This window comes from Amblyomma mixtum, chromosome 9 (assembly GCF_055824585.1).
Source record: "Amblyomma mixtum isolate Tamu chromosome 9, ASM5582458v1, whole genome shotgun sequence".
In the NCBI taxonomy this organism is placed as follows: Eukaryota; Metazoa; Arthropoda; class Arachnida; order Ixodida; family Ixodidae; genus Amblyomma; species Amblyomma mixtum.
In genome coordinates this window covers 53,742,475-53,765,551 of record NC_143020.1, presented here as the reverse complement: position 1 = coordinate 53,765,551, position 23,077 = coordinate 53,742,475, and the positions used below count along the sequence as shown (strand labels likewise).

The 23,077-nt window shown below is 43.8% G+C and overlaps 1 protein-coding gene across 1 annotated transcript; it reads left to right on the top strand.

Moving 5' to 3' along the window:
• The first annotated feature begins 169 nt into the window (after positions 1–169).
• Positions 170–21,473, top strand: LOC149329037 (uncharacterized). The gene is made up of 4 exons (XM_089559164.1): positions 170–234; positions 9,357–9,524; positions 12,599–12,861; positions 17,935–21,473. The coding sequence occupies exons 1-4, from the start codon at positions 170–172 to the stop codon at positions 18,357–18,359; spliced, it is 921 nt and encodes a 306-aa protein (XP_089415290.1). The 3' UTR covers positions 18,360–21,473.
• The last annotated feature ends 1,604 nt before the right edge of the window (positions 21,474–23,077 follow it).

Here is a 23,077-nt window from a genome sequence, read left to right as displayed (position 1 = left end):
AGTGTATATATGTTACCCATGCCCTTCGGGATAGTTTGATAAAGTGCTACATTCGTTGTATCATGAAGAGAATGAAGTGCTAAGCGAAGTGTCCTTTCGGCAACGACGCCGAAGAACAGCACGAACGAACTGTTCACGACGAACTAGAAAACTGTTTATCGATCACAAAATGAACAAGGGAGGGGAAAACCTCACGTTGCTTGAGCCTACGTCCTCCGAGGAGGAAGGCCCCGGGTGGGGGAAGGAAACTGGTGTGAGAGGGGATGCGTGTCAGGAAGGGGAGGGAGGTGAATCTTGATTCGTTAAGCTGCCGAGGGGAGGGAGGGGGGGGGGGGGGGTGTAATGAGCAAAGGCTTTGAAGGGGCTGCGACGGCGGGGAGGCGCTGGGTGGACCTGTGAAACTCAGATAAGAGGATTAGTCAGCGTGGCACAGGGAAATGAGAACAAGGAAAACAAAATAGGCTGGCACTGGAAGGAGAAAGAAAGGGGGGGGGGGGGGGGGAATGGCTCGAGTTCAGAGAAAGCCAAAAGGTGGGGGCGGAGGGGGTAACAGGAATGTCATGGTTTCCGAGAACTGATAGGGGATTAGAGGAAAAGAAGAAAAAAAAAGTAAACAAAGGGAGAGGTTGAGAGGGCCGGAAATGTGGTGGAAGATATGACGTGGGAAGGGTGCAAAGAGCGATAATATACTTATGCGAGGTTCTAGGAAATGGTCTGACCACGTGCAAGACATTTGTTAATTTAAAATTATGCTAACCCTGGAATGTACCTGAGAGATTCCAGGTTTCCTCTGGACATGTTAATCCCTGTTGTTTGCAGTGTTTTAAATTTGTGGATTAGGAATGCTTCTCTGTATTTTCTTTCCCTAGTCGATTTGAAGCCTGACTGAAGAATGAACAATTTGAGTTCATCGAATTTGTGATGGCGTTGATTAAAATGGGTCGACACTGCCTTCTGTTCATTCCGTGTTGTGTCAGCCCGGTGCCCATTTAATCTGGCACTCATTGTTTGCCCGGTTTCTCCGATATATTGTTTCTGGCAGAAGGAGCACTGGAGCGTGTAGATAATATTGGACAAAAAAAAATATATAATAAAATATACAATAGTTCACAATCATGAACAAGGACAGACGGTTGTTCATGACTGTGAACTGTTGAATCTTGACCACCGCACTGAAGTTGATAGCTTATCAGTGCTGTTCGTGCAGCTCATGTATGCTCTTGGTTGTAAAGTGAGTATATTTTGTGTGTTCCCTTTCAATAAACATACAGTTGCTAGTCAGCACCTGTCCCATCTTCTCTCTTGTGCCTGTTGCTGCGCTGTTTTCTTCAAGTATGTACCAACTTGTCGTTTTACTGAAGTTGGGAAGAAGGATAAAACACAGTGCTCACTGACAACTGGTTATTTAACGGCGCAGACACTGCTTAAATGCCCTCAGACCAGCGGAGCAGGAAAAAAACAAACTTATCACACCTTTATCATAAGAACTATGAAAGAAACATCATTTCTGTGTTATATGATACAATTGAAGTATTGCTCGCACATTGTGAACCAGCTTTTTTAATATGATGCGTCTCTGTCGCTTCTGCTATGGATCTTCACACTTAAAAATCTCTGTACAACCACTGCAGTGCTTGACAAGTTTGGAACTTGTCCTCATTCTTTAGATCTCTATCGTGCAGATTGCATTTACGGGCCTCTAGCATTTTGCCTCCATCGAAATGCAACCACCGCGGCCAGGATAGAACCCATGTCTTAACAGGCCAGCAGCCGAGCACCATAACCACTGAACCACCGCGGCGGCTCATGTATCTGTGTGTGTGTGTTCCGTAGGGCTGGAAAACTATGAACATAAATCAGTGATGTTAGCCAGCCCAACAACTAACTCCGCTGTTCATAATACCTCTGCTCCTTGTTTCTGAATGGCCAACTAGGTTGCACTGCTACTTTGTTTATTTGTTGCAATTTTGTGCACAAAATGAATTACTTAGATTTGGGGAATACAAAGTCCAGGTGGTGCATGTTTTCAAGGTGTGCTATTGTTGTGTAAGTAGTTTACTGAAGTGTTTTGTATTTATAACATGCCAGTTTAGAGGTGTGTACGCATTTTCATGCTATGGTAATGTACCTAGTAACTGTTTAAAACATTAGCTCCGGTTCTTGTTCCTGAGTAGCTCACGTGTGCTTTTTTTTTAGATTTGTTGCTAGTTTCTTTATGAAGTAATTAAATAAATCATATCTGTGAAAATGAAAGCCCACGTGGTGCATTTTTCAAGCTATGCCAATGTGTTTGTGTAAATGTTGAGTGTACTATAAGTCTGCTTCCTTTTTCTAAATTATATTTCTCTCTATTTAAATAAATCAGACTAATTGTCAGAATAACCATGTCATGGAATCTTGTTGCATCTAAACGATAGGAGCACTGGTAGAGAGTTGATGAATGTTACATTTAAGGATTTATTTAGAGTAAGCGGTCTGGAAAGTATGGAAAAACAATGTGTTGTGCAGTGCAGTCTTGTAAGCATTTGTATGCTATAGCAAGCACCGCAGAAAGGAGTAATGCTCAATTGCTCATTCTTGTGACCTTAAGCTACTGTAACCATTCTGGTATGACGATGCCATTGTACACAGTTTAGCCTTTCAAGAGATCACTTTATTGAGCAGTAGCCATTGGTAGCTGAAATATTTCAGTAATTTAGAAAGCTGTCTGAAAGTTTCTGAAACATTATGACAGCATTGCAGCAATATTGCAGTAACATTGTCGTTGGAATGTTGCATGTGTGCAAATAAAAAGTTGTATCAACATTAAGAAAATTTTGTAGCAATGTTGCATTAATATTGTCTCCAGAAGTTGTTTTAACATTGACTGAAAGTTGATGTAACATTGGAGCAACATTGTCTCAACGTTGTCTTATGTATGTTGCGTTAACGTGGCAAAAAGAGGACGCTAGCCACGTTAAGGCAATGTTTAACGTGGTGGCTACACTGAGGCAACAAAGCGCATTAAGAACCCCAGGTGGTCGAAATTTCCGGAGCCCTTTACTGCGGCGTCTCTCATATCTTGAGTCGCCTTGGGACGTTAAACTTCCATGAACCTTCTCAAAAAATAAAAGATACTCTAGCAGACTTCTAAACATATGTGCTGCGCAAGGCCCAGGGCAGATTTCCATGCGTAAAGATACTTAATAATTACGGTTGGTGATGGCATCAGACTCCCACCTTCAAAACACCACACAAAAAAGTGCTAGTTTTTTAGGTTAGTAATAGCTCAGGTTCAAAAACTCTGCAATGGATAACAGCTAGAAGTCTGTATGTTTGAAGCCGCGCATATCCATTGGCAGCCGTAAGTATTCCGTAGTTATAGGCAAGGACACCTGTGGAGCTCTTCTTTACAATGATGCGGAAGACAGTACTAGTTCACTGTAACAGTACTATGCATGAATCACCTACGTGGTATTCACCTACGTGGTATTCAGCGACGTGCCCCTACGCTCTCGGCCGATGTTCGGTTCGCAGCATGCGTCGCAGTGACATTCGCGTAAACCATTTCCTCCATGCATAAAACCAAAAACGACGCTTTTTTTTTGAAGGCGACGGTAGCGGTGGTAAATGCATGGATTGCTCAAAACTCCCCGAGACAAGCCAATCCAGAAATTCAATATGGCGGCGCGCATTAGTTGTTTGTGGTCAGTTGCTCGCTCTAACTCGCGCGTTCGTGGTGCTGGCAGGTTTCAAGCTTTGTACATACTGGTGACTAACTGCTCTCGCGCTGCTTTCCTGCATGCTTTCCTGTGCACTTACGTTATGTGCTGCGTATATTTCGAAGTGTCTGTTGAGGTGACATGGTGCACGGTGGCGCGCGGTGCGACTGCATAGCAGCTGCTTTAGGGCGCCCGCTCGAGAAGCAGAAGCTCAAATAATTCTGTGTAAAACTAGTTTATTGACGAAAACATCAGTATTCACAATTCATGTACAGAAGTGGTGATTCTAGGCATCAGTGGCACGACAATATCAGTGACAGCCACCGTAAACAAAATCGAAAAGTACTAGTATGCTGCAAAAAGGTACAGCCGGCCAAATCTTCAGCTGGCATGCGCGATGGCCGCTTTTTCTGCGCTTTACGACAAAGTAAACTTGCGGAAAGCTCAATATTAAGCACAGGCTTAGTGAACCTGTGCTTAGATTTGATATTTTGGCAAGGTTGCGACGACATAAGCTGCAGCAGCGCGGAAAATGTGGCCGTCGCGCACGCCAGCTAAAGATTTGGCCGGCTGTACGGTACTATCAAAGTAAGGGCTCTTTCCTCGTTGGCGTTGCATAACCCTCCTCGCAGCGCCGCCCCTCCTCCTCCGCTCCAAGAGTGTGTTTGTCGTATTTTCTCGTTTTCGCTTGTTTAATGGATGTTTCTATTGAACTGACCTGTGCACCTGGTTTGAATTATTCGTAGCGGCGACTTGGGTTTTCCCGCGTTGAACTTGCACTGATATCGCGAAAACGTTACTACGTTCAGGAATTGCCGGATATGTGTTGTATTTATCATTAGAGGCAAAAGGCAAGAAATTCATTTATGCTTTGAGCAAATGCAGCGGGAATGAAACAGACGAGATGCAGCATCAGTATTTTCTCTGTAGACTTTTTGAGAGCTGGATGCATTCCTTCTAGAACTGTGGCACGCAGTAGGTCAACTGCACACAAATTTATTTCCCTCTGGTGCAAAGTAAGGAGTGCAAACATTACAAGAAAACCCAAGTTGCCGCTACGAATAATTCAAACAAGGTGCACAGATCAGTGCAATAAAAACATCCAGTAAACAAACAAAAATGGGAAAATGCAACGAGCACACTCTTCGAGTGGAGGAGGAGGGTTATGCAATGCCAACGAGAAGAGATGTTGATGACATAAACAAATGCTACATCAATAAATATGTGTATACAAATTTTGCACAGATTCAGATAAATAGCAATGAAGTAAAACATTTCATATGTATTGAAATATTCCGATGAGTCACAATAAGTATACACATACAGAGAGAAGCACCGAAAAATTTCAGCCTTTGACTCGTGCAGAGGAATTCACAGTGCATAAGTAGACAAAGGGCAATATAGCATGCTCCAGTGCAGTAACTTAGTATACTGACTTCAAGAAAAGTTCACCTTCTTACTCTGCTAACGTTGGGCATGTTTACCTCTTGGCAAATGAGTTACAGGCTTGCATGCTTTAGTGTACGGCTCGTCTGCCGTGGCCTATTTCGGTCACTTGTTTTTTTGTAGATACAAAGGGCAGGAAAATGTGACCAAGGCAGATCGAGAAACGACTTTTTGAAAATTCGCTGAACAGTTGTGGCCGTTGCTGACACACAACAGAAAAAGTTCAGGGGCACTTTGTTGACCTAAAGTGCGGTGAGGCGAAAGCCCTAAGCGCAGTGTTGCTGCTTGTGTCACTGATGTGTGGTTAAGATGTTAAGCTTCGCCTCTAAGAGTGGAATGCGACAGCGTCTTGCAATGCTGCCAGGGAGTCCACAGAACGCCATCGCCCGTTCGGTTCTATGCCTTGCTCGTCGGTAAATTGGTTTTTAAGGAAAGGAAATGTATCTGTCTCGCATATCTCGGTGGACACCTGAACCTTGCTGTAACGGCAGGGAGGAAGATGGGAGTGAATGAAGACACCCTATTCACTAGACGCGCCTTTGTTCATTCCAAACCATTGAGCTGGCATGGCGGAGTGGTAGCAAGCTCGTCTCGCACTCCGGGGACCGGGGTTCGATTCCCGAACTCTACTAATTTCCTACTCGGTTTTATTTATTTATCTGGCCTGATTAGAAAGGTTAATTAGGCTGATTAGGTAAATTAAGCAATTAACTAAACTCATTCCCACTTGCTAGGAGCATCACTATACGATCTCTTCAATTGGTTGCATGGTGGTTACTAGCCAAAGTACAATTGGCCCGTTTGAAATGCGCGCACTGTGACGTCACGACCGTTTCGACCAACTGAAAAGCGTGACATTTCTGTCGACAACTTCTGCTTACAACGATGAGGCATTAAAGGCCTCGGAGGTCATTAATTCAGTTGCAGTGATGACACAATGAGGGTAACCCAAGATATGTATGTGTATAAACAGCTCATCAGAGAAATAACATATGTAATGCCCATTGTGTATAACAAACCACTATTACTTCTCTGTGTGGCATTATATTGCAACTATCACAATGCCGGGTCATTTAATAAATGATAAACTGCAAGTGGTCCATGTAATGTAAGGTGTCCACACGTAAAGGGACCCTACGTAGTCCAATATAACATGGCGGCCACTACTACTGCATCCCTCATAGCCCATGTGTTGCTGCGGGATGTGAAACGCCAAAGCGTACAACTTCCAGAAGAAATTGCTAACAAAGCCACTATAAATAGCACTTTATAATCATTTGAGCATGCTTGTTTTTCACACTAGCATACTTGTCAACTAAGTCACGTCTTATGCGTACACCCTTCTTAAAGGTTCACTGAAGAGGAATCTGAACTCGTCCTTTCGCCGCGGGAACTCAATCTACACATTCCGAGCATTCTTAGCAGCTTTGACTTATTGCCCTGTGTGGCCGATTTCCCTAATTAAATCGAATTAACGTCCGGCTCCCGCCTTTATTTTTTTAATTCTCCCCGTACGGCGGGCGGAGTCGACCAACGCGTGGAGTGCCCTTCACCCAGTCCCGTGGAGGCTTTCCTTTCGCTTTATTTTATTTTGTAGGTTTCCATGAGTAAGTTTCATTCGCTGATAATATAGCCGCAAAATAAGCCTGCAGAAATAAAAATACGTGCGGACTATTTGCTTCTACGGATTACTACGTATTACTCCGCCGATGGCAGAGTGGCAAGCCACCACGGGACTGGGTGAAAGGCACTCCACACGTTGTTTGACTCCGCCCTTCGTACGGGGAAAATTAAAAAAAAAAAGAAGGCTGGAGCCGGACGTTAATCCAATTTAATTAGGGAAATCGGACGCACAGGGCAATAAGTCAGTTTCTAAGAATGCTCGGAACATGTAGGTTGAGTTCCCGTGACAGAAAGACAAGTTCAGAATCCTCTTTAATGCACCTTTAATGGTTTTTAATTGAGCTGAACACCTGAGCCAGTCTGTTTTTGCTGCTTGTGGATTCCAGGCATTACTAATTTTTCCAACAGCACAATAGAGTGTAACAGTCATGACCAGGGGTTGGTAAATTATATACCACAGAACCCTTGGGTTCTGCAGAGTACTTTTTGGATTTTTTGATCACCTGAATCTCAACATTAAGTTTCACAACTTTATTTTTGCACTAATCACGCTATACCTGCTCAGAGAGACTGATGTCAGCAGACGGCCAGTCATTAATTGATTTCTGGCATTTCTCGTGGGGCTGTATTGCAATGTGGTTGTTGAATAGGAAGAGAAAGAAACCATAACACGGGGGTTCCCTGTTACCTTTTGTTAGCTGTTATCGTTTGCCAGTATAAGTGAATTCAAAACCCCTGGTCATAACAGTGCTCAGACTAACGAGGCACACTAGGCTTCCAGAAAGCAACCTTGCATTCTGTAAAAGAAAATGCTGCACGAGGAAAAGCGATCAGTACAGTGTATGTGTAACCAGAGCAGAATTATTAGTAAACAAAATACGTAAACACTCATTGACAAAAAAAATAAATAGCACAACAAAAGTTCAACAGAGGGCATGTCAGCAGTAGGCAGCAAAAAAAAGAACGAATATTTTAATCATATCCTAACACGATTCATCTTTGATTAAAACAGTTAATTTACGCTTCTTTCTTGTAAGAGCACTGTGTTTTGACTTTGCGCTTCTGTTGATGATTGAGGTGTACCCGTGCAGCCTTATGTGGCAGATTAATTTATCAAATTTCAGACAGCAGCCTACTGAACAGAAAATACCTTGGCGGATCGGTATCCTTTCAACTAGATTCTAGCACACATTTGATATGGGGGCGCACTACATGATTTCTTGTCTGAAGGCTGAATCTAATTCCTTTATATAATATAGACATCCTTCAGAGGTTACGGCAGCTGACTTGAAAAGGTGCTCAGAATCACCACGGCCTCGAACGGCGCTGGCAGCGCGGCAGGTCACAGACGTCGGAGACGTCACAACACTTCTCAGGTGACATGCAATGTCACGCCAGGCTTGGCCAATCAGCGTTTTCACTTCTACATGAAAGCAAGAATGCATATAAACTTTGAAGCGCATGGCGGTTTTCACTTTACAACCTGCCTTTGTGCTCCTTTTATATTTGCACCAGCCCCGCCGCGGTGGCTCAGTGGTTACGGCGCTCGGCTGCTGGCCTGAAAGACGCTGGTTCGAACCCGGCCGTAGAGGCTGAATTTCGATGGAGGTCGAAATGGTAATGGTAATCAAATCAAGTTTATTTCATATTTACAGTACATGGTTATGGGGTATATACATCAGGAGGCCCAAAAGTCGAGACTGCAAATAGGGCCTCCTATGGCTACATGAACAGAATACATAAACCGGCGCATGCACAACTATCCGAGGTAAAAAAAAAAGGAAGGCAAATAAAGCGACAAAAAGGAAAGAAGTGTACAGCAAATGAATGTTACATAGGGATTGCAAACACAAAAACGTTATTAAACATCTAAGGATTCAAACAAGTGGTGTTTTAACATTTTTTTGAATTTGTGCAATGACATTGGGGTTTTCAGTGAAGGGAGCAAATTATTCCAAGTGGAGATGTCAAAGAACGATGTAGTTTGCTTTCCATAATTAGTCCGTACTTTTGGCAACAATAAATTGTTCGACAAAGCAAAACGCGTGACGTTATTATTTGTAATTATATTTTCAGGGACAAAATTAACACATATATACTTATTGATGACTTTGAAAAGAAAAACCAGGACCTGAAATTTGTGTAGATGTTCAAGGGGCAGGACATGTAGTGAATGGAACAAAGGTGCAGACGGCTGGGTAAAAGAAGAGAAAGTGATGATTCTAAGTGCTTGTTTTTGCATAGAAATTTGTATAGAAAGATGAATTCTGTATGTGCTACCGCATGAAGTGATACAGTAATTAATATGGGAGTGTATGAATGCGTAAAAGATTGAAAGCAACGTATGCAAGCTGAAGAACGGCCTTGTTCTGATAAGAGCCCTTATTCCGAAACGAATTTTATTAACAACGGAGGCAACATGATGATTAAACTTTGAAATATGCTAGAGGCCCGTGTACTGTGCGATGTCAGTGCACGTTGAAGAACCCCAGGTGGTCGAAATGTCCGGAGCCCTCCACTACGGCATCATTCATAGCCTGAGTTGCTTTGGGACGTTAAACTCCAATAAACCAATATTTGCACCAGTGAAAAGCTTCACAAAAGGTCCCTCGGAGAGCTGCTCCGTGGAGTCAACACTTCTTTGACGAGCTCTTGCATCACAACGCATCGGGCAGGCCGCGAATGGTTACTTCACTTGCGCTGTGAACAGCCCCTTCTCCTTCTTCCTCGTTATAGTTGGCGAAATCTGCATTGAAACCAACAGGAGGACGTATTACTATAGCCCTATATATATATATATATATATATATATATATATATATATATTGTGACGAAGACGATGAAGCTGGCAGTGGCGCGGGACGGAGCGCTCGCGCTAGGCCAGCGGCCATTAAATCATCTCTCGTTCATGGTTCACCACGTCTCATTCTTCGGCTGGCCGCCACGTTACATTTGGTGTGAGGTGCTGGGGTCCCTTCATCGCCATCCTGGTCCCGGAGCTTCGGTGTCCTGCGCCTGCCGTGGACGTCGGCCGTGAGCGCCTGGTCCGCGCCGCCCGGCCATGCCCCAGCCCGCCCGACCTGAACCGACCTCGCCACTCACCCCAGCCCCGTCCCCCGCCCGGACCACAAGACACGACGACCCAAGACCCGACCGACCCGAGGCCCCACCGACCCAAGACCCCACCGACCCAAGACCCAAGACCCACACGTGAAGACACCGCCCCCCTGCCCCTGCCGTCCGGTGCGTCCAAGGACCTCGGCCGTCAGCTCCTGGCACCCTGCGGCCCGGATGCTTCGTGGACCGGGACTCATCCTTCGATCATCTCGTCCACTGTGGCGGCCAGCACTACACCATCTTCTACGTACTGTTCAACCCTCCACTCAAGACCATCGCCATTTTGCACGTCTGTTTGTCACCGATCGGGACAATCGCTCGGAGGCCCCGGGTAGTGTGACGAAGACGATGAAGCTGGCAGTGGCGCGGGACGGAGCGCTCGCGCTAGGCCAGCGGCCATTAAATCATCTCTCGTTCATGGTTCACCACGTCTCATTCTTCGGCTGGCCGCCACGTTACAATATATATATATATAGTCGATCGCCCTGGTGGCGATCGTCTTTTACTGACGTCAAACTACATCTCCAAACGCTGGCCGGTCGACAAAGTGCGGTGCAAAACGAATGGTGTGCATTTTGGTTTTCTGCTGACACTGCAAGTAGCACTCGTAAACCATTTCAACATACTGTGTCAGTGTCGGAGTAGCCATACGGAGCACGCGTGCCAAGTTGCCATTATATGTAACTAATAAAAGCAAATAAGATCAACACAAAATCAGCTACACTAAAGACTAGGGCATTATAGGCACATCTTCCAGCTAAGTCGCAAAATTAGGTACATTAGCTCAACTAGTTATATTAGTTGGAGGAAACGTTTGTAACCCTTCATATGTATGACTTTTGTGCTGCGTTTTTGACTGCTCTCTCAACTACGAATGTTGTGTATTAAACAGGCGCAACTATACATATACCATGCGGCTAATTGTGCCACTGATTGCACATATCGTGCAGTTGCTTAGTACAATTGTCGTTGGCTGTTCTGTTTGCACATACCAGTCCTCTTTTTCAGAATAAGTATTCTCTGAGGGACGGAGGTCCTTGGGGTGAGGCTTTGACAATGTAGCCAAAGTTTGCCTAACATTTTGGCATTGATATGCTGTGCTCACATCCTTAACTACATTTTGTCTATGTGAGATACCGCTAAAGTAAGACCTTGACTTGGTGCAAGGTAGGTTGAAGGCTTGCGTTTAATTAAAACTTGCCCATTCCATCATACTTTTTCGGGCCGCCGCGGTGGCTCAGTGGTTATGGTGCTCGGCTGCTGACTCAAAAGACGCGGGTTCGATCCCGGCCGCGGCAGCTGGAATTTCTTTGGAGGAGAAATTCTAGAGGCCCGTGTACTGTGCGATGTCAGTGCACGTTAAAGAACCCCAGGTGGTCGAAATTTCCGGAGCCCTCCACTACGGCGTCTCTCATAGCCTTAGTCGCTTTGGGACGTTAAACCCCATAACCCAACCAACCAACCATACTTTTTCGGGCTGTATAACTGAGAGTGCTTTGCTTTCTTTTTGTGAGTGAGGCTGTGCACCAAAATTTGGTGCAAATGAAGGGCACCCAATTCGCAGTTTAGTAGCTGGCAGTGAGGACCACGTGTTATTGTGCTAGACTGTTGGCTGTAAGGAGATCGCATTGTGCCATTGGCACTGTGAGGAAGATGCTTTATTGATTTCTTTTTCTTTGCCACCAAATCTGACGGATGTAGGTCACTGAGGCTGTTGGGTACATTCTTCCGCAAAACTTATGCATCAGCTGTTACAGGGGTAAGCTGTGCTAATAATGACTGCTGCGGAAGTTCATGTTTCAGTTTTCATGTATGATCAGTGGCTGGATGTTGTGTTTGTACCCAAGTGCTTGCTAATGGCTCTGCTAAAGTGGGCTTAGCTGACGGGCATTTTAATACTGTACAATTGAGTCCACCAGACTCCATGATTTGTGGTACTTATGGGGTGTGCATGGTAATAAATTCAATGCATTTTTTCCCCTGCAACATCATTTTGAAGTGGGATTTAAAGATCAGGGGATGTGTTTTTGTTAATACTCATCAGAATATTTTATACGAGTTGCACCTCTCGAGTCTTGTTTGCTGCATTATTTACCCCGTGAGGTGCAGTTACAGACAATTTGGTTCGTTGGGAAGTGTTCAGTGGCTGAAGTTGGCACAAACAGGGATGAAACATGCTGAGAAAAGGGCAAGTGAGCATGTAGGGATGCTAAAAACAAATTGAACTTGGCCTACGTCAATATATTATTGGATTTCGATATCAAAACCACTACCTTCTTTGAAAATGGAGGTTTTGTAGGCTAGAAAAAAGTCAAGAAATGATATACATATGTGCCACCTTTGGCTGATTTCGGAAGTAAACTGCGTACGTCTACACAGTTTTTTGGGCGCGGATACCAGAGGCTTGGCCACGCGGCCATTCATTGCAAAATGATGACCATGGATGACCATGTCCGTTTCGGTACAGACGTCGCAAATTTGACTCGAGTGGCGGAAAAATTTATAAACGTAATTTTCTAAGCACCCAGTGCATCTTTTGCTGCCAGGCAAACATCAACACACAGAAAGAGCCACAAAATTTATTTTTACGAAGAAAAGTAGGATGGAGTTTGACCTTAGGGTCACAATCACAAGGTATGCCAAGGTAAGAGATTGCATGACAAAGCAGAAGCACCCAAGATGATGAGCACCCAAGCCATGCGTGTGGGAAGGTCAATGCAGTCAAGTGCATCTGCTTGTAACACTGTCCTTGTGTACATATCGGTGTGGGCTGAGCTATTTTATTTTTATTTCTTTTTTCATGCTCATTGCGTACACAATGTAACAAACAGCACATGGTGCATCACTGCTTGTTTTTGCAGGTATTGGAGCTCACACAGAGAAGCCAAAACAAAGTTTCAGGTGGACGGTGCTTCAGAGCAGCCGCTGGCAATCTTCATGGACTGCTTACACCTTGGAAGCTGTAGACCATTATGTAACGTGTCCAGTGATTTTAGCCCCTTGTGTTGTGGACAAAGTGAGGCAATGCAGGTCTCATTTCTTTGTACCAAGAGTAATAGCACAGCTATGAATTGGACTGTGATTGACAACCATTCATTGCACTAATGTTTTTGTAGACCCATATGTACGTGTACACTGAGAGTAGTGAGTTCAGTCTTGGTCGTGATTGCATAATGCTTGGCGTGATCCCCTTTGCATTTCTTGCCTTTAGGGTTACGAGGTAAGATTCTTTGAAATGAGCTTATATTTGAGGAGCCTCCTGTTTTAAACATTCCATCATAACTTTGTATTTTCTGGTGCCATTTTTATGAATGGCTGCCTTGGTGCAATTGCTTTCTTCGTTGTTGCTATCTTCTGGTGTCACGATTGCGTTTGTTACTAAACTTCGAAGTACACATCTTGGCAGTATGCATAATAAGCAAGACAATTACAGCGAGCGGTTTGAAATTACCGCATCTAAGTTTTTTTATGTGTCAAAATGATAATTGTTGAGAATTTATTTCCTTCTTGCTGCTTTTAAGAATGCATGACACTTTGTACCTCAAAAGTGAGCCATTTTGGACCTCCGTTGAGTGCATCTTGTGTGTGGTGGTGGGTGCTATGATTGTTTTGAAAACTTTTGCTTTTGTCAGGTAAGTGCTGTCCATGGCCAGGTATTTGAATGCTTCAGCAAGAAGTGCTACAATGCAGCTTTTCTGGGTGCCTAAATTTTTCACGTGTGTCCAACCACTTCAGTGAACACTGGAGTTTTCCCCCCAACTTTTTTCCTGCCTTCTACTACTGCTCTTAGCAGTCACTGACTTGTTACATTCTTCTCCCTTGTTCGTGCAGCCGCCGCGGTGGCTCAGTGGTTATGGTGCTCGGCTGCTGACCCAAAAGACGTGGGTTCGATCCCGGCCGCGGCGATTGAATTTATTTGGAGGAGAAATTCTAGAGGCCCGTGTACTGTGCGATGTCAGTGCACGTTAAAGAACCCCAGGTGGTCGAAATTTCCGGAGCCCTCCACTGCGGCGTCTCTCATAGCCTTAGTCGCTTTGGGACGTTAAACCCCATAAAACCAAACCAACCTTGTTCGTGCAGAGATCGTGTTTGGCCTGCCCATTGCATGATCGGAGCGCTTCCAGACGTGTCTGGTGGCCTGTGTTTAGACATGACATTGGTTTGAATGAGTCACTGATATGACGATGCTTCTCCTCCTGCTTGATGTTTGTTGTGGGCCACAAAATTCCCAAATAAAACTTTAACAACACTGTTGCTTAAGTCCCGTAAGAACTAGTCGGGCTTGGAACCATAAGAAACATGATCCCTTTTCTTGCCTGTGGAAGTTAAAATTGCAGCACTATATTACAATATCATTGTCTTTTATGAAAGTTTCAATGAGTACTGCCTTCGTGGTGTAGAAGTTCCGTTTGCTCTTGCCAAAAATCTGAACTTTCTGAACTTGTCTTTTTTGCCACGGGAACTCGATCTACACGTTCCTAGCATTCTTAGAAACTGCAACTTATTGCCCTGTATGGCCGATTTCCCTAATTAAATCGAATTAACGTCCGGCTCCCGCCCTTTTTTTTTAATTCTGCCTCATACGATGGGCGGAGTCGACCAACGCGTGAAGTTCCTTTCAGTCAGCTCCGTGGAGGCTTTGCTTTCACTTTATTTTGTTTTTTAGGTTTCCATGAATAAATAGTTTCATTCGCAGATAATATAGCCGCAGAAATAAAAATACGCGCGGACTATTTGCTACTACGGACCACTACGTATTACTCCGCCGATGGCAGAGCAGCAAGCTGCCACGGGACTGGGTGAAAGGCACTCCACGTGTTGGTCGACTCCGCCCACCGTACAAGGCAGAATTAAAAAAAAAGGGCGGGAGCCGGCCGTTAATTCGATTTAATTTGGGAAATCGGCCCCACAGGGCAATAAGTCGCAGTTTCTAAGAATGCTAGGAACGTGTAGATCGAGTTCCCGCGGCAAAAAGACAAGTTCAGATTCCTCTTCAGTGCACTTTTAAGTGTGAGTCTTCTCAAGTAGATAACGGGCTCCACATTATTGTCTTTCCAGATGTTGGGTGGCAGACGGCATCCTACTTAATATGCTTTTGCACAGTTGATGCAGTGGACTTTGTTGGTGTTGTGCTCCGGGCTGCCCACTCCTGTGTCAGTCTTGAGCAACTTGGATGTTCTCTACTCTTGCTAATTGGTTGATCTTCATTGCTTACCACAAAATGAAAACTGAAGTTCTGCTGCTCTTACTCAGTGGTGCATAACTCACCTACACGACAAGTTTATTCATCTCAAAAAATATGAACACAGATTTTAAATCTGTGTTCATATTTTTCAATGACTCATGGTTGCTGTATCTGTTCTGGAAAGAGAGGGCAGACATCTTGCATGCAAAAATGTGTTTTAATGCAATAGCAACATTGTTGCATTGTTGTTTCAGTGTTTTGCAATGTTGAGACAGGGCTGTTTGATTACACAGTTTTGTAATTTTTGTCCAGTTCCGCTTTTCCTGTTTGTGTTTCTTATTCAGTCTACTGTGCTTGATTTCTACCCGCAGAATACTTGGGGTGTTCCATTTTCACAATTCATTTTTCTAACTTTCTTGACAGTTTGCACATCCGTGTTGAGTGGCATTTTCTTGTTTTGTGTAAAAGTGTTTTCAAAAGTGCAATATTGCAGTTCCATGCTAATAACCAACTAGCCAAATTTGGAACACTCTTAATCTATGTTGTATCTTGAACTGTTCAATAGTCTTAAGTCGATACCACACTGCTGTGGTGTACCAGGCAGTGAATGCGATGAAACACCCTGTCAGTAGTGGCATGACCAGTGGCATGACCAGTGTATTTGCAGAAAATATTCTTCAGAAACCTTGATTAGAATGATAAGGAATTATGCTTGTTGCTTATGTGATCAGTGTCCTTGCATGTTTTGTTAGTTAAAAGCCAACAACCAGTTTTCAGTTGCCGTGTCTGGGACTGATGCCATATCACCAAGGTGCTTTAATTTAAACTTTGTTATAGCCCAGTTATGAACACTTTTAATCTGTGTTGTTTCTTGAACTGCTCAATAGTCATGAGTTGATTCCACACCATTATGGTGTACCAGGCACTGAATAAGATTTAACACCCTGCCAGTAGTGGCATGACCAGTGGCATGACCAGTGTATTTGCAGCAAAATGTTCTTCAGAAACCTTGATTAGAATGACAAGGAATTATGCTTGTTGCTTATATGACCAGTGCCCATGTATGTTTTGCTAGTTAAAAGCCAACAACCAGTTTTCAGTCGCCGTGTCTGGAACTGATATCGTAATGGCAAGGTGCTTTAATTTAAACTTTGTTATAGCCCAGTTATGAACACTTTTAATCTGTGTTGTTTCTTGAACTGCTCAATAGTCATGAGTTGATTCCACACCGTTGTGGTGTACCAGGCACTGAATAAGATGAAACACCCTGCCAGTAGTGGCATGACCAGTGGCATGACCAGTGTATTTGCAGCAAAATATTCTTCAGAAACCTTGATTAGAATGACAAGGAATTATGCTTGTTGCTTACATGATCAGTGTTCATGCATGTTTTGCTAGTTAAAAGCCAACAACCATTTTTCAGTTACTATGTCTGGAAATGATGCCTTATCTGCAAGGTGCTTTAATTTCAACTTTATTATAGTTTATGCTTTTTCACCTCCTGCCATTTGCTCCCGTTCACATAGCTCATAATGCTGCATCACTGATAGCGACTACTACGAGTTCAAACCTGTTGCATCTCAGATTCATGTTTATTATTATGAGGTTTTGAGGGGAAGTGGTGGCAAAAGATATTGTGCTAGCAGTTTAAGAGGGGATGCTGCAATTAAAACTATTTTCGTTATTTATGCATGAAGTATTGCCATATTTGGCACATAAATCTTAACTTTTTACCAATTTCTGAACTGTTTTGATTTAATCTTGCTTGTAGAGTTTGAGTAATTGCACCTAACACCCTCGCAAAGTCATCCCCGAGGCATTAAATGTTTAAATTAAAGTGCACAAGTTTTTTATGCCAGCATGTTCACAAAGCTCTGCTCTGTGCACTAAATTTATTTTTTTCGATGCTCTGTTCTTGAGAAAAAAGTTAAATTCCAGCATGCATATTTGCATGAAAACATTTTTACAAAAGTAACTTAGGTAAAGGTAGGGTTTTAAAGCAGTTAAACCGAGTAGACATGCAAAAATATGCATGTGTTTAGCCTCATTGGCACAAGGTTTTTCTTTGCTGTGTCGTTGCCTTGTCTTGCGACGATATTAGCCTCAGGTTAAGCTCTGATCAAGGTTAAGCTGACTTGATCTGTTCGTGCCGTAGACGGAAGTTGATAAAGATGACAATGCAGTGCACAGCATGAGTGTATGTCGCAGTTTAAATTTCTTCTCCGTATTTCACTAATTTCTTCTTCATGAGATAAGGACTCCAGGGTTATGCAAAAAATAAATTGAGAAATTGAAAATTTTGACCAAATTGGCCATTTTACTTGCCGCTTCCCCCTTAAGCCACGTTTACAGGCCGAGCTGGTCTTATATAACTTTTTTCCTCAGCTGAAGTGTCAGCTATGTTTTTTTCTACTCTGTGACAACTGTTTACTGGTTGTGATGGTACAGTCTTTGTCAAAAGTAACCAGGCTGCATGGTTTTGCTTCTCAGTCGTATATTTAAACTATTATGTCAGCCCTCAAGCTCCAAATCTCTGTAAGGTAAGAAGAACCGCTGTCCTCAACTTCAAAGAACTTTTCGACCTTAAGGAAAGCTGTAAAGGCTCTACTATACAAATGAGAAGCAAGCCATGCAGCCTGGTTACTTTTGACAAAGACTGTACATGCCACCAAAGCATGTTTTGTTTGAAGAGAGTTGTCTAATCTTGTGCTCAGTGGTTTCGAAACCCCCCCATATATGCCAGCCTTAGTAAGATCATATTCTGCATTCATTAACTTTTTTGAGAGGTGGGCCAGTTCTTAGCAACACGTTGAGGCATCCAAATGACATTTCAAGAGGTATATGCCTTGTTTTGTTCTGCAGGTTTAGCTGGAGCTGGGGGAAGCCGTGGCTCATTGCGTGAGCAAAAATGCCAAGCAAGACGGCGGAGATTCGTGTGCCCTGAATGCAGCTATGCCACAGACTTTCACTCAACCCTCAAGAACCATCAGAGAAAACACACTGGGGAGCGGCCCTTCAAGTGCAGTTACTGTGGCAAGGGCTTTACGTTGAAGGGTCACCTGAAAGGACACCTTCGCATCCACACAGGGGAGAGGCCGTACGAATGCGATCGTTGCGACAAGAACTTCATTTTGATTTCCACCCTTAACGATCATCTGCGCCGTCACAGGGGCGGGAAAGAGCACCAGTGCCATTTGTGTCCCATGACTTTTATAACAAAGGCAAGCCTAGGTCGTCACGTGCAATCCCACAAGAATGGAACACCATCCAAGCGTCGTTCGCTTTAGTAGATTTGGAGTCGGGCTGCATCTGAAGTATCGTGACCAGAATATATTCAATATATATTCAGAATATATTCCTGTTCATTATAATGCTGTCGGGTGTTGTGCCAGTATTGTGTATTGCAGTTGTTAGCATTGGGGTTTTTGTTGAAGAAATCCATTACGATATTTCAACAAGGACCGTGTTGATAGCGCACGTTGTGTGGTACGATATTTCTGAAAAAGTTATGAGAGGTCATAAACTTAAGGATGAAATAACTGTATGAGTCTTCCACGAGTGATTGGTGAGCAGCGGCATAAGGAAGTGCACTGACAAGCCTTGGTTGCTGCGTTCCATTAAATTCTTCTTAAGCAGCGTGTTGTTTGTGTGCTGTGCTGGAAGGAGCGAAACAGCTAAAAAAAACTGCTTTAGAGGGCAGTAGTGAGTGAACTAAGAAAGGCGGTGACTTGACAACAAAAATGAGGACTCGCAGAGGAGTAGGAAAGACATCCAAGATGAATTAGAAGCGAGACAAAAAGAGGAAGATGGAGAAAAATCAGGTTGAAGAAACACAAAATCAAGGGATATACAAGAGAAAAGCTTACTCGGCATCAGTGGTGCAAGGTGCCTGCTAAGCAGGCTTTCTCGTTCCCTTCCTAGATCTAATGACTGGATGTGGACTCGACTAGCTGTTGCTCCAGTCCCATTGTCCACAGCACTCCTCCATCAAAGGAGCAATGCCTCCGGGACGTGGACATGATGAGGTGCCGCTCTTCGACCTTCATCATTAAAATGACGGTTGCAAGCTAATATTGTCATGTTTCTGCTGAAGTGACATGGATTTGCAGCCATCTCTGACCGGCACTCTTGTCAACGGCACAAGGTGTCCGCTCCTGTTCAACGATGCAGTGCACTGTGTTGACACCTCAACTGACCCTTACTTGAGAAAGTTAGCAGGGATTTGTTTGATTTGGGCTATTTGGACTAATTAGCTGTATTAATGTCAGGACTTCGGGTCTGTACTATGTTTGCCATGCCTGTGTGTGTGTATTTATGAACATGTCTTATAAGATGTTACCAATCCATTTGAAACTGCTATTGTTGATCTCATCTGCTTGTAAGGTACACAGAACACTTCTCGGTTTGTGAGAGGTCGAAACGATACCTGTTTTTTTTTTTTTTGTTGTGTACAACGGTTTTTCTAGGAAATGTAGCTGTGGCACATTTTTTTTGTTTGCGTTTGTTGACAGCGGGGAAAAGTAAACCTTGTCTTGAAGTGACGCATTGCATCTATTTTTAGGCATTGTCAGGAAATGCAGTGTTAGTCGTTTAACAACAGCAGTGATGCTGCATTGCTGTTGCAATGTTATAGCAACAGTGAAAGAATATTTTTTGATGACTTTATGACAATCTGTACCAGATTCCTGCCTTTCTTCTGTGTGTTTTCCATTTCCTCATGCATAGCTTCCAACCTCATAAACTGTTAAAACTTGGCTTTTGTGGTGCCCAATTTTTTTCTTTACGTCCTTGCCATATTTTATGCTCTTTGTTATGCTCTGCAGTAGTTTGAACAAATTCCACAGAGTTGTGTAATGTTAGGTCACAGACAGGAAGATAAGACATCCTACCAATGACTTCACTATTGTAACTACAGCAAAGCTTGCGTTTGCTACGGCAGCTCAGTGCCTGTTATGTGTCAACTTATTAAAGTGTGCTGCTTTTTTGATAAGTTATGCAGTGGTTGATCATGTCTAGTTTTTTTGCTCAAACATCAAGTTTGAAACATGTAGGCTTATTTGAAAAACTTGTGCTACAGATGATGTGGGCTTTGGGGAGACTAGTTTTTTTCCAATGTTTGGAGTGTATCTGGAGTCCACCTGGTATAGGCAAGCGAAAAGTGATTTTCTTCAAATCATTTTGTATTGAACATTTTGATTACATCTCACACAAAAAAAGGTTGAATGGTACAATAGGCATTTTCAAATACATATATTTTTCTTACACACAAGGCTGTTACGTGTAAAAGAAATAAGTGCACTGAAATGGTGCCGACTTCCAGCAAAAATTGCTGTTCGAAAATGTGGGAGTCGACCTACATGCAGAGCCCTTGTGTTTGTAAGAAGTGGGACTTATTTGGGGGAAATCCAACTGCTGGTCTTAATTACGACTGAGTCGTTGCGCAGGTGTTTCTTCTAAGCGGTGTCTCCATAGGCACCTGGTAGGCGTATGTACTCGCGCATGGAGCCGCCCCACGTCAGACGTCCGAAAGGAGCACCCTTCACCATGTGCCTCGTGCTAGCTCCCTCTCGAGCCAGCGTGCTTGGTTAAAATATTTACGCGGAGAAGAGCACTTACAGGCAGTGGGCTCAGGCTTGTCCCACGGAAGTCAAAGGAACTGCACATCCTCCAAATGATGCAGGGCGTTATGTCGATTCTGATTCGTGCACAGCCACATGGCAGGTATAGATGTGGGCGCTGTGCGCATGCACAAACGAGCTCCAACATGCGCGTGGGAGCGCAGGCATGGGGCGTGTGTGCCTAGCAGGTGTCCATAGTGTCGATGCTTTGGCTTTGTGCACGCTGTGATGCCATCCTTGTGAGGCACGATGAACCAAAACTGCACGAAGCAAGCGATCCAGAAACATCTGCTTCAGATGAGTGCTTTGAGATTTCCAGTATACCAAACATTCCAATCGAATCAGATGCTTTACGATGCGACCAAATTAATATTCAGAATTATTGAATATTCGCAGAGGCTTATAAAAAGGGATGCTGTTCTGAACATTTATGCGGCATTTGGTGTTAGTCATGCATGGAGCTGTCAATGATTGCTAGAGTTCACTTTTAATTCTCTCTCCCAGTTTTTATATGATGGGAAGAATTTGATGCCAAGGCTTCTTTTGATGTGCATCTCTATGACAAGTTGTTGTAAAATGTTTGTTCTATCTTCTTTCTAACACTTTTGCTCTCTTCTGTTGCTATGTTCATGTTTCTTGCAGTGTGATTTGGCTTTTTGACAATGAACTGGTAGTTAGCTGTGGTGCTGATAAATAAGGCATGCCAACCTGAAAACAACACTGGTTCAAACCCAAGTTTTCTTGATCTTTGCCTAATAAACTTTACATCTCATGCTAGCTTGAGTAATAGCATCCTCTCCGGTCTTTATCTCTTCTTGAGAAGTGAAAAAGCTCTTAAAGGGAAACTGCATAGGTTTTAGAAATCAATGAGTTTAAGATGGTCCAATGTGTGAAACTTGCACGTAAAGCATGAGAGGTCTTTTTGGTCCAGTACTTGAAATAGTGAAGTAATCGCCGATTAAAATACGGACGACCTTCAAGCTTCTCCGCAGCGCACAACACCAAGTGGGGGGCGCATGATGGCGTCATCGAAGGTATCTGTACATTTCCAACGCACAAACACCTGTTTTGAAGGGAAAAAAACCAACGCCACCGAAGGCAAACTCTGCCGAGAGTTGTTTGGCAGTGTCTAACGAGTCAGGGCAGGATGTGGCTGACGACAGCGGTAATTTGAAATCATACCTTCCGTGACGTCACGCTGAATTTTCCTGCACTCCTCTGTTGCATTGAGGAGAAGCGCAAAAGTAAATCGTCGATTACGTCACTGTTTTAAATGCTAGTGCAAAAACACTTGGCATGCTTCATCTACAGCCTATATAGACGAATTCTTGAATATCGCGAAATTCTCAAAAAAGTGCTGCAGCTGCCCTTTAAGTGAACACTGAGGAAGAGCTTCAGATGTCAAGAAATAATCCCTTTCTTTTCTTGCACAGGCTCGGTAACAGCGCAGGCCATGTGCCACTCAATGCCTGAACAGAATACGCAAGGAGGAAGTCTGCAGTTCCTGTGCCCTGAGTGCGACTATGCCTCGGGTGTTCAATCTGACGTCAAGGGACACCAGACAGCGTACACCGGAGAGCGCCGCTTTTATTGCAGCGACTGCGACAAGAGCTTCAAATGGAGGAAGCACCTTAAAAGGCACTTCCTCATCCACACTGGCGTGAAGCCCTACCATTGTACTCACTGCAACAAGAGTTTCACACAGAAGGTCACCCGGGATAACCACGTTCGCATTCACACAGGCGAGAAGCCGTACCAATGCCACCTTTGTCCCATGGCCTATACTCAGAATTCAGGCCTACATTATCACATGCGATGCCACCATAGTCAAACTCTGCCTTAGAGCCTTTTTGCTTCAGGGGACATGTGTCCACGCTGTACTTGAAGTACCATGTGCAGAAAATATATGATCCGAGGGCATCTGCTGTTGTGTGAAGCTGTGCGGCATTCCGCCTGCATCGAGTTGCGCAGCTGCAGATAACATCATAGTTCATTTTATATGCCAGCCAAGTTGTCTGTGGTCATTACTGAGGAGGCCCAGGAGGATATTTTAACGTGCATCATGTTGACGGAGTGTGTTACTTGGTGCGGCATCTTTAACCCTTACAGGCGCCATTCTTTGCTTTTTAGAAATCAGCTATTTTTTTCACCTTATTAGTATATTCAGGCCTCAAGAAAGGGAATTTGTTAGTTTTTGAGCGTGAAAGACCAGCGGGTAAGTTTTTACAGCGATGTGCACAAGTCCGTACAAAATGTCAGATTTGTTAAAAATAACATCGAAATGTTCTCATGTGTCAGGTGAGCACCCTAGGGATCGTGGAATCACTTTGCGTTTCAGAGATGCACATTACGGTCGAAATTGAGCAAAAACAATCTACGTTTTCACT

Coding starts and splice junctions, on each gene's coding strand:
- LOC149329037 (XM_089559164.1), top strand. CDS start 170: ATGAACAAGGGAGGGGAAAACCTCACGTTGCTTGAGCCTACGTCCTCC. Junction 235..9,356: donor TCCGAGGAGGAAGGCCCCGG/GTGGGGGAAGGA, acceptor TATTTGCACCAG/TGAAAAGCTTCACAAAAGGT. Junction 9,525..12,598: donor AGTTGGCGAAATCTGCATTG/AAACCAACAGGA, acceptor GCGTGTGGGAAG/GTCAATGCAGTCAAGTGCAT.